At 46.3% G+C, this 12,657-nt stretch overlaps 1 protein-coding gene across 1 annotated transcript in view; it reads right to left on the reverse strand.

Annotated features, from left to right (window-relative positions):
• Positions 1-12,657, reverse strand: part of ptpn20 (protein tyrosine phosphatase non-receptor type 20) — a 254,022-nt gene that overhangs the window by 53,411 nt on the left and 187,954 nt on the right. Inside the window, exons 32-34 of the mRNA XM_060854122.1 lie at positions 9,128-9,139; positions 4,717-4,792; positions 2,285-2,386 (exon numbers count right to left, since the gene is read on the reverse strand). Coding sequence (XP_060710105.1) covers positions 2,285-2,386; positions 4,717-4,792; positions 9,128-9,139 — 190 coding nt within the window. The remainder of the gene's footprint in view (positions 1-2,284; positions 2,387-4,716; positions 4,793-9,127; positions 9,140-12,657) is intronic.

Genomic DNA, 12,657 nt, shown 5'->3' on the forward strand with positions numbered 1-12,657 from the left:
GTAAACAGACTAGATTTACCACAGGGGGAAAAAGAGAAACAGACGACTGTATCTGGGTGCTAAACCCACCCTGGGGGCAGAAAATGCACTTGTTGCAAATTTCAAGGTATATTTAGTTAACTGCAGCTGAGTTCATCCATTTCAGTGTAACGGATAGGCACCCAATGTTCGGGACACCAATCAGAAGCTGTCCAGTTTGAAAGAAGCAACAAAGGGAGGGTCAGGAAGAGAGAGACAGAGAGAGAGAGAGGAGATCCTTCAGGATGAAGGTGCTCTCTCTCCCCCTCTCTCTCACGCACTCTCTCTTCTTTCTCTCTCCCTCCTCTCTCTCTCTTCTCTCTCCCTCTCTCTCTCTTCCCCCCCTTCTCTCTCTCTCTCTCTCTCTTCTCCCCCCTCTCTCTTCTCTCTCTCCTCTCTCTCTTCTCTCATTCTTTCTCTCTCCCCGCCCAGCCCCCACTCTCCCCCCTCAGTCCCCTCTCTCTCCCACCAACCCCACCGCCCCTCCCCCGCCCCGCCCCCCCCCCACCCCACCTCTCATTCTCTTTCTCCAAACTTGCATAAACCTTTAGTGAAAGAAAAGCAGATCTGTCAGTCAATGCTGCTGGCCCTCCTGGAGCGACTCCAGGACTCAGTTGGGGAAGGTTTCCAGAGCTGGCTGTCCTGTTTGGGGGAGTGGGAGTTCCCACACCTACCCAGTCTGTTACAGGACAGGATCCAGGCATCTTAACCATCTGCTGCCCACTGCAATCTGGGGGCCAAGTGGAATATCCAGTTCATTGACCTACTTATCGCAAAAGGTCGTGGGGAGAGAGAGAGAGAGAGAAGGTTTATCAAGCAGGATTGTTGAGCAAACTGGTACAGAGGGCTCTCCTTCTCCAAGGAACAAAATAGACCAAAAAGTTTCAGCATTATCTCTTTTTTCCAGCACAGGTGGATCCAGACCCGAACTCTCAATTACGTCAGTGGCTCACATTCTTGAAGGTGGGGGTATCAGCTCATGTGGGGGCAAATGGCCCAATTGGTAAAGGGCACAGTGGTCAGCTAACCCCACAAGGGGTCTCCCGATGTCATTCCTGGGTTACAGCCTGGCGTTCCCTGGTTTCTTTCCTTAGCATTATTCCTTTGGAAGACAATCCTATCTTGCCTTCTACATAGAACGTAGAACATAGAACATTACAGTGTTCTATGTTCTACGTCGATGTTGCGCCAACCTGTCATACCAATCTGAAGCCCATCTAACCTACACTATTCCATGTATGATCACCCTGCCATTTGTAACAAATATGACTGGCTGACAGATTCCCTCAGAGGGTTGGCACAGGCACTATGGGCTGAATGGTCTTCGTAACACTCTGTGTGAATCTCCACCAAAGCCGCATTGCTGTCAAGAGTGGGCAGAATGCTAGACTGACACCCCATCAGTGATGGCCAACATTAGACAGCATGTTAAATAGGCATCACACCTCACTCCTGAATGATGTATCTGAAAAATGTTGTGTAACTTGAAAGAGTTCATAAAAGATTTACAAGGATACTGGCTGGGGGGGGGGGGGTGTCTAAAACTAGGGGGCATAGAGGGGAAAGATTCAAAAGGGATCTGAGGGGCAACTCTTTCACACAGAGGGTGGTACGTGTATGGAATGAGGTGTTAGAGGAAGTGGTGGAGGCTGGTGCAATTGCAACATTTAAAAGGCATCTGGATGGGTATATGAATAGAAAGGGTTTAGCGGGATATGGATCAAATGCTGGCAAATAGGACTAGATTAATTTAGAGTATTTATTTGGCATGAATAAGTTGGACTAAAGGGTCTGTTTCTGAGCTGTACATATCTATGACTCTGTGAGGTGTTTGATAGAATCCTGACAGTGTAGAAAGATGCCACTCAGCCCATTGAGTCTACACTAACCCTCCAAAGGGCATCCCACCCAGACCCACATCCTAGCAGCACAACGCAACATTAACTATGAATAATCCACCTATCCTGGACACTATGGGGCAATTTAACATGGCCTATCCAACTAACCTGTACATCTTTGGACTGTGGATGGAAACAAGGAGCACCTAGAGGAAACCTATGCAGTCACCTGAGGCTGGAATTGAACCCGGTGCTGTGAGGCGGCAGTGCCAACCATGTGCCACCTGGTTAAAAATGTCCACAGAGAATCACCGAAATTTATTGCAAAGTTCAGTTGGTCTATTTTGTTAAAACTCTATTCTGAACCTGTTCAACAAATAATTTCAAAATAAAAGTTGTGGACTATGCAAGATGTTTTCGAAGATTACCTTGAACTTGTTCCATAGGCTGTTCATCATTTGTATAGTGACTGCTTCCTTCAGGAATGCTGCTGCCAGAGGAATGTTTTCCCAGTGAAGACATTTCAGCATCTGTTTGACAAAAGACAGAGTGCTTAGAGCATGATATGACACCTGAGCTCACAGGTAATTTTCCTGTCTCTCTGTTTGCACTATGGCCCTAAGTTTGAGGTGATGTGATCGTCCCCATTGAAAGCAGCGAGGGTTGTCAGACTATGCTGAGCAATCAGATACTCAGCACTGTGAAGGCTTTACAGCAGATGGGGTCCAAAAATGGAAACGACGTTGTCCTGTTCTCTCATGATTTGGAGATGCCGGTGTTGGACTGGGGTGTACAAAGTTAAAAATCACACAACACCAGGTTATATTCTAACAGGTTAATTTGGAAGCACTAGCTTTCTAGTGCTTCATCAAGTGGTTGTGGAGTATAAGATCGTAGGACACAGAATTAATAGCGAAAGTTTACAGTGTGACGTAACTGAAATTATATTTTGAAAAAGACCTGGATTGTTTGTTAAATCTCTCATCTTTTAGAATGAGCTCGCTAGTTTCAGTTCTTTCATATGTAAATTCCAGAACTTTCTTAAAGTTACATTCTCAAGTGAACTTTAATAAAAGGTGCCATGTTGGCTCAGATAATGCATTGAAGGTGTGAGCTGTCCTGTGTGAGGCTGTCTGTGCCACAATGGTCAGACTGATTCTAATCTAAAACAGATTTACAGAATCTTACATGGATTCATGCAGTTTTTGAACAAAATAAAATGTAATTCTGCAACTACAAATTACCCCACAAACTTATATGTGCGTGTGTATTGGGGGTGGGGGGAGGGGTGGTGTATGAGTGTCTGTGAGAGAGTGAGTGTATTTATGTGTGTGAGTTTGAGTGTAATGGGGTATAAGTCTGTGGGAATGTATGTATGAGCATATATGAGAAAGAGCTCTGAACTCAAGATCCAGATTGAGGCCATCCCCATGGGTACCAAACTTGGCGATCAGCCTCTGTTCGGCCACTTTGCCTTGTTGCCTGTCCTGAAGTCCGCCTTGCAGGATGGTCACCTGAAGGTCCGAGGTTGAATGTCCCAGACCGCTGAAGTGTTCCTCGATTGTCTGTTGATTGTTGTATGGTGTCCATTCAGTTGCCGTAGCCTCTGTTCAGTCTCGCCAATGTACCATGCCCCGGGGCATCCTTGCCTGTAGCGTATGAGATAGACAACATTGGCCGAGTCACATGATTATCTGCCACATACATGGTGGGAGGTGTCCCCACGCGTAATGGTGGTATCCATGTCAACACTCTGTCACATCTTGCAGCATCTGCCATGACAAGGTTGTATGATGCAGTCCTGAAAGCCATGGTTCGAACAAGACTTCTACTCTACGCAGGACCTCCAACCAATACTATACACCAGGTATATTGACGACATTTTCTTCCTCTGGACTCATGGTGAGGAGCCACTGAAACAACTAGACAGTGATATCAATGAGTTGCATCTCACCATCAAACTCACCATGGACTACTCACTAGTATCTGTCTCATTCTTGGACACACGCATCTCCCTCAAGGATGGGCACCTCAGCACCTCACTCTATCGCAAACCCACAGATAACCTCACAATGGTACACTTCTTTAGCTTCCATCTGAAACATATTAAAACAGCCATCCTCTATAGACAAACCCTACGTGTACACCGGAAATGTTCAGATGAGGAGGAACATGACGGGCACTTGGAAGTAGCTGAAAATGTGTTGCCTGAAAAGCACAGCAGGTCAGGCAGCATCCAAGGAGAATCGACGTTTCGGGCATGAGCCCTTCTTCAGGAAATCATGGCACTTGGAAGTACTCAAGGATGCCCTCATAAGAGCAGGGTACGATGCTCAACTCATCAACCACCAGTTCTGACATGCCCCAGTAAGAAACCGTAATGACCTCCTCAGAAGACGGACATGAGCTGTAACCGACAGGGTACCCTTCATTGTCCAGGATTTCCCAGAAGCTGAAAAACTCTGCCATGTTCTTTGCAGTCTGCAACACCTTATAAATGAGGATGAGCACCTCACCAAGACCTTCCCCACATCTCCAGTTCTCACCTTTAAACAACCACCAAATCTCAAACAGATCATTGTACATAGCAAAATGCCCAGCTTTCAGGCCAACACCATACAACCTTGTCACGGTAGACGCTGAAAGACATGTCAGAATGTCGACACAGATGTCACCATTACACATGGGGACACCACCCACCATGTATATGGTATCTACGCATGATGTGACTCGGCAACGTTGTCTATCTCTTACGCTGCAGGCAAGGGTATCCTGAGGCATGGTACATTGGTGAGACCAAGCAGAGGTTATGGCAACGGATGAATGGACATGGCAGAACAATCAAGAGGCAGGAGTGTACCCTCCCAGCCGGGGAACGCTTCAGCAGTCTGGGACATTCGGCCTCGGACCTTCGGGTGATCATCCTCCCAAACGGACTTCGGGACAAGCAACAATGCAAAGTGTCCATGCAGAGGCTGATAGCCAAGTTCTGTATCCATAGGGAGGGCCTCAACCAGGACCTTGGGCTCATGTTACACTACAGGTGACCCCACTACACTACACAGACACAGACACACAGATAGACACACACTGCATGAATCCATGTAAGATTCAGTAAATCCCTTTTTTAGATTAGAATCAGACTGAACATTGGGACATGGACAGCCTCACACAGGGCACCTGACACCTTCAATACTTTATCTGGGCCAACATGGCACCTATTATTGAAGTTCACTTGAGAATGTAACTTTAAGAAAGTTCTGGAATTTATATATGAAAGAACTGAAACCAGCAAGCTCATTCTAAAAGATGAGAGATTTAACAAACAATCCAGGTCTTTTTCAAAATATTATTTCAGTTAAATCACACTGTAAACTTTAGCTATAAATTCTGTGTCTTATGATCTTATACTCCACAACCGCCTGATGAAGGAGCTAGTGCTTCCAAATAAACCTGTTGGACTATAACCTGGCGTTGTGTGATTTTTAATTTTGTTCTCTGATGACTTTGCAAAACAGCCCATGTTTAAAATTTCCATTCAGAGGTTCAAATTCCTCCATGGCCTCTTCTCTCACCCCCTCAAACTCCACAACCTCCTGAAGTCTCCATCTTCAATCTTAACACTGGTGGCAGAGTAATCAATCTCCCTCCATAAACCTCTTTGCATTTTTATCTTGTCCACCTTATACAAGATGCTATGAAAAGCCTTTAATCAGAGTTTTGGTCATCTCATAGCTCCTCCTGTGGCTCACTGTCAAATGTTGATTAAATACACATCTGTGAAGTGCTTTGGATATTTCAGCCGCCATATAAAGGTAGGTTATTGTTGAGTATTGTCTTCATTGGTAAACTAGCAATCAGATGAAGAAATTCCCAACAATTTTTCACTTTTCGTAATAATTATTCACAATTGGACAGGCAAGTGGGACTTCAAAAATAAGGTAAATTTCACTTTAAATAGTCAACTCCATAAAGGTATATCTTACACAGCCACAGGCCTTTGTATTACGCCCAACCTCATACTCCAACACACACACACACACACTCACACACACACACACACACACACACACACACACACACTCAAATATGGCATAATGAAGTGACACCGTTCCACAATGCACTGTGTTGCTTTCATACGGGTAGCTACACTGGCACCACCCCCCACCTTTTCCTCCGCTACATCAATGACTGTATCGGCGCTGCCTCATGCTCCCATGAGGTGGTTGAACAGTTCATCCACTTTACTAACACCTTCCACCCCAACCTCAAATTTACCTGGACCGTCTCAGATTCCTCCCTCCCTCTCCATTTCTATCTTGGACGACCGAATCAACTCGGACATTTAATATAAACCGATCGACTCTCACAGCTACCTAGACTACACCTCCTCCCACCCTGCCCCCTGTAAAAACGCCATCCTATATTCCCAATTCCTTCACCTCCGCCGCATCTGCTCCCAGGAGGACCAGTTCCAATACCGTACAACCCAGATGGCCTCCTTCTTCAAAGACCGCAATTTCCCCCCAGACGTGATCGACGATGCTCTCCACCGCATCTCCTCCACTTCCCACTCCTCCACCCTTGAGCCCCACCCCTCCAATCACCACCAGGACAGAATCCCACTGATCCTCACTTATCACCCCACCAACGTCCATATACATCGTATCATCCGTTGTCATTTCCGCCAGCTCCAAACGGACCCTACCACCAGGGATATATTTTCCTCCCCTCCCCTATCAGTGTTCCGAAAAGACCACTCCCTCCGTGACTCCCTCATCAGGTCCACACCCCTCACCAACCCAACCTCCAATCCCGGCACCTTCCCCGGCAACTGCAAGAAATGCAAAACTTGCACCCACACCTCCCCCCTCACTTCCCTCCAAGGCCCCAAGGGATCCTTCGATATCCGCCACAAATTCACCTGCACCTCTACACACATTATTTACTGCATCCGCTGCATCCAATGTGGCCTCCTCTATATTGGGGAGACAGGCCGCCTACTTGCGGAATGTTTCAGAGAACACCTCTGGGACACCCAGACCAACCAACCCAACCACCCCGGGGCTCAACACTTCAACTGTCTCTCCCACTCCACTAAGGACATGCAGGTCCTTGGACTCCTCCATCGCCAGACTATAGCAACACGACAGTTGGAGGAAGAGCGCCTCATCTTCCGCCTGGGAACCCTCCAACCACAAGGGATGAACTCAGATTTCTCCAGTTCCCTCATTTCCCCTCCCCCCACCTTGTCTCAGTCCCAACCCTCGAACTCAGCACCACCTTCCTAACCTGCAATCTTCTTCCTGACCTCTCCGCCCCCACCCCACTCCGGCCTAGAACCCTCACCTTAACCTCCTTCCACCTATCACATCTCCATCGCCCCTCCCCCAAGTCCCTCCTCCCTACCTTTTATCTTAGCCTGCTGGCACACCTTCCTCATTCCCGAAGCAGGGCTCATGCCCGAAACGTCGACTCTCCTGTTCCTTGGATGCTGCCTGACCTGCTGTGCTTTAATCAGCAACACATTTTTAGCTCTGATTTCCAGCATCTGCAGTCCTCACTTTCTCCTAGAAGATTCATACGGGGAAGGCCAGGTGTGCTTTAAAACAACAGCTTTCATCTATAATTTTCCTAGCTACGATTGTCACCAGAATTTCCCTGTATACCCTTTTCCTATTTTCCGAAGTTTCTCTGATCTTTCTTCTCCACAATTTTCTTCTGCCACTCTCCCCACTTCCCTTACATTGCCCTGCCCCTTTCTGGCCGGATTACCTCTCTGTCTCTTGTTGCTGGGTCTCCCACAACACTGCTTCCCGTTATGAGAATGGCCTTCATACACACACAACTCACAATGGGTTCAGTAATGTGCTTGATTCAATTAGTCTGCACCACAGAGATTCGAAATTTGCTTCTCATAAGAATTCAACAAACATTTTCAAATTCCATATTTAATAGCAACTTTAATGAAAAACAGATATGAACAGGGAAAAAAGTCATTTTGCCACATCTGTTTGATTACTTTGTAGACCATTATTACATGAGGGTTACGCATTTTCATTTTATTAAATGCTGATATGAGGTTTCTGATTTCATTAAAATGATTTGTCATGAGGTGTACATTTAGTTAATTGTGATTTAAATGGTTCTGTGTGTAGAGGATCCATATGTTTTTAGATATAGAGGTTTATATCATTATTCTGCATGGGAAGGTGTTTCATTGAATCATAGAATCCCCATAGTGTGGAAACAGGCCATTCGCCCCATCAAGTCCACACCAACCCTCCGAAGAATATCCCATCCAGATCCACATCCCGACACTATCCCTGTAATCCTGCATTTCCCATGGCCAATCCAACTAACCTGCAAATTTTTGGACTGTGGGAGGAAACCATAGCACCCGGAGGAAACTCATGCAGACACGGGGAGAATGTGCAACCTCCACACAGACAGTCACTGAGGCTGGAATCGAACCCAGGTCCCTGGTGCAGTTGGAGGCGTGAATTTTGATGTTGATTTATGAAATCTCTTGTTGAGATAAGAACATCTGGTAAAGGACCAGGAGCAGCCTATAGGACACATTGCGCTTCTTTCACTGTTCCATACAATCATGGCTGATCAGTTTCAATAACACTTCAGTCCACGAAGCACTAAACAAGTGATTTTCCCAGCCCTAACTGTCTTCAACAGCCACTGGGCAAGAGAGTTGCAAAGACACCTAACTTTTAAGTGAAGCAATTTCCTCTCATCACCATTCTTCCAATCACCATCAACCCCACCTCCATCCACCTATTGCAACCTTCCCCCCTGCTCCACCCCCCTTCCTATTTATCTCTCCACCCCAGAGGCTCCCTGCCTCATTCCTGATGAAGGGCTTATGCCCGTAACGTCGATTCTCCTGCTCCTCGGATGCTGCCTGATCTGCTGTGCTTTCCCAGCACCACACTCTCCACTCTGATCTCCAGCATCTGCAGCCCTCACTTTCTCCTACCTGTCTGATTGTTTGCCTCAGTATCACGTTTCATTTGATGCTGCTCCTTTTGAGCTGAGGTTGGGATTGGGAGAAGCCAACTTTGACCGAAAAAGTGCATTAGGAGAAGGGGGTTAATTTAAACTCAAGTGGGAGAGGCAGAGGGGCAATTCTTATGTTTAAAATTGGAAGAGGTGGAAGGAGATTAGAATAATACTCTTGATCTTGTGTTGCTAAAGCATGCTTGAAGTCTGCACAGGTAAGGGCACATTAACATTATTAAAGAGACATTTTATTTTACCTTGTCACAAGACTGCAAAAACAAACAAGATCGTGTAACATTACGCAAATTTTACAGCCACATTACTTCGACAGAAGCCACAGAAATTACTGATTTACTTAAAGCACACAAAGTCCCAATTTACCTGGTTCAAGGAATCGAGTGAACAGATAACATTGATCAGTGTTAGCAATGATCAGATGCTAGGCCCGACCAAGCATCCCCAACTGGTTATTATTGCACAAACCAATCAGCTACCTGTTACCATCCGAATCATTCTCTATGTCTCCTGATCTTCGGGCACCCGGTGCAGAGGAGGGAGGGTAGATCAGAGGACCTCATCGTGGGTCTGCTCCTGGGTCTGGCTAGGTTGGCCATAAACAGGTCCCAGCAGCGGGCCGTGGAGGGGGTCATTAGGGCTGACTGCCTGCCCCTCTTCCGCAGTTACGTTAGAGTGTCTTTGGAGAAGGAGCACGCGGTGTCCACCAACACCCTCGAGATTTTCAGGGAGAGGTGGGCGCCGCAGGGAGTGGAGTGCATTATTTCCCCCTCCAACTCTATTTTGATTTAATCCCTGCCCTCCCCTTCATGGTTTGATCACACAGTAATGCCCTTTGATGTGAAGGGCACTGCTTGTCACTGGCCACTCGGGTGTTTCCTTTCCTCCTGGTGGTGGAAATTGAATAAAGATTTGTGCACCTTGTGTCTCTCACTGTGTCTCACACCTGCACACACACAACATGGTGCTGGGGAAAATATAAGCACTACCGCAGTTAGGCGGTAGTGTAGGGGTAGAAGTATAACCAGAAAATAAAAATCATTTTCTATGTACACATTCCAGTGCTGGGTCATTTCCAAATGTTATCACCCAGTGCTTGTACAAAACAGTAGTGTATGTAATGATCTTCAGTAATTTGCTTTCTCAAAACTGCAGCAATTCTTTTCAGTCCTGGCTTTAAAATAATCCTTTTGTTTTCCACTTTAGTCAATGGCCAACAATCGAGAAAATAAAATGCTACAGTTTTTACAATATCAAACTTTCAGACATTTGTATAACGAGTAACAGCTGAAAATGAAGATCAGAATGTGAACTGGAATTGTAAAAAACAGGGAATGGGAGCCTTTGGATACTGCCTACAGAATTGGAAACGAAGTTTGTGAGAAGATTTGTAGCTCGGGTGCTCATTGTTGTGGTTCTGTTCGCCGAGCTGAGAGTTTTTGTTGCAAACGTTTCGTCCCCTTTCTAGGTGACATCCTCAGTGCTTGGGAGCCTCCTGTGAAGCGCTTCTGTGCTGATTCCTCTGGCATTTAGACTGGTTTGAATCTGCCGCTTCCGGTTGTCAGTTGCTGTCTGCTGCAGTGGCCGGAAACGTACAGTGGAGCCCAATTGAAATATTCTACCTGGTTTGGGACTTAAAATACAACAACAATTCAGAATCCCTACAGTGTGGAAGGAGGCTATTTAGAACTTCTGCTTTGGGACCCTCCAACCAAATAGGATCAATGTGGATTTCACCAGTTTCCTCACTACCTCTTCCCCCACCTTATCCCAGATCCAACCCTCCAACTTGGCACCAGCCTCTCGAACTGTCCTACCTGTCCATCATCCTTCCCACCTATCTGCTCCATCCTCCTCTCCAAACTGTCACCATCACCACCCCCCCCCCCCCACCTTCTTCTACTTCTCGCATTCCCAGCTACCTTCCTCCACAGCCCCAGCCCCCCTCCCATTTATCTCTCGGCCTCCTTGGGCCACTCCATCATTCCTGATGAAGAGCTAATGTTCAAAACGTCAACTCTCCTGCTCCCCAGATGCTGCCTGACCGGCTGTGCTTTTCCAGCACCACACTCTCGACTCTGATCTCCAGCATCTGTCATCCTACCTTCTCCCATTTGGTCCATCAAGTCCACGCTGAGACCCTCCGGAGAGCATCCCGCCCATACCCTACCATCCTGCATTGCCACATGGCTAATCCACCTTGCCTTCATATCTCCAGGCACTACTGGCAGTTTAGCATAACCAAGCTACCTAACCTGCACATCTTTGGGCCGCGGGAGAAAAACAGAGCACCTGGAGGAAACCCACACAGACACAGGGAGAACGTGCAAACTCCACACAGGCAGTTGCCCAAGGCTAGAATCGAACCTGGGTCCCATATGCTGTGGGGCAGCAGTGCTAACCACTGAGCCACCTTTGGACCCTAGTTTAGTAAAGCAGATGCCCACTTATTGTGTATAGTGCTCATACAACCACAGAAACTAAAGGGGATTTTATCTGCCCAAGAAGGATGTAGCATTTATTTTAATATTCAAAGAAACTGCAGTCATTTCATAGCTAGCTTCCCATTTTCCAATGTCCTGATCAGAGTTGGAACTGGATTTGTGTGGGAATAGACCAGGACAGAAGGTGTAGTCAAGTCCTTTATCTGACAGCCCCAGATACAAAGAAAATCAGACGAGTGGAGAGATGGAGAGGAAGAGGGGGATGGAGAGTTAACACCACAATGGAGAAAATGTGGCAGCATGACCATCTCTCACCACTAGATGGTAGCACGAGGTGCTAATTCATTCTATTGCCTTCAGATAAAGATACAAAGTGGCAGGGAGAGTTTGCCTTGACTCATCGATGATATTCCTGCTCTCTGACCTCCAGTTTTAAATCAGTATGTTATACACAAATGTCTGAAGCTGTGATATTGTAAAAACTGTGTCATTTCATTTTCTCTATTGTTGATTAAACTGGAAAGCAAAATGATTATTTTAATACCAGGATTGTAACCAACTGCAATTAAACCTATTCCTGAAAGTTTCATCATGATGGCTTGCCCCACACTCCAGCCAATGATTGGCCGACACGTCTACTTCTGTGACTCATTGCCTTCCCACGCCAATGGAAAAGCAAGAAGGCTCGTAACCCAATTGGATGGTGGTTGACTGTCAACCCAACAACCTCTTTACATATTTTCAATAGTCTTGTATCTGATAAAGAGAAATGACCAAAATAAACAGCAGTTTTTAATAGTTGAAAGGAAGATGGTTATGGTATTTGGAGGTCAGTCATCTTGGCTCCTGGACATCCCCTCAGGTCCTCCTCGAGTTAGTATCCTAGGCCTAACCTTCTTCATCTGCATCATCAACAACCTTCCTTCCATCATGAGGTTAGACCTAGGCATGTTTATTGATAGTTGCATAGTGTTCATGAATCCTTAGGTACCAAATCAATCCATGACCAAATGTAGCTAGAACTGGACAATAACTGCCAAGCAGTGTTCATTTCCAGCCAGAGAGAATCTAATCCTTATCTCTTGTCTAATCCTTATCTCTTGTCATTCACTGGAATAACCATCACTGACCACCCCCACCCCTCCCTCCACTATTGGCATCGTGGGGATTACCACTGACCAGAAACTGAACTAGACTAGCCATACAAATACTGTGGTTACAATAGCGGGTCAGAGGCAAGGAATAATGTAGCAAGTAACTAACCCTCTAATTCCCCAAAGCCTGTCCACCATCTACAAGGCACAAGAGAGGGGTGTGATGGAATACTC

This window comes from Hemiscyllium ocellatum, chromosome 43 (genome assembly GCF_020745735.1).
Source record: "Hemiscyllium ocellatum isolate sHemOce1 chromosome 43, sHemOce1.pat.X.cur, whole genome shotgun sequence".
NCBI lineage: Eukaryota > Metazoa > Chordata > Chondrichthyes > Orectolobiformes > Hemiscylliidae > Hemiscyllium > Hemiscyllium ocellatum.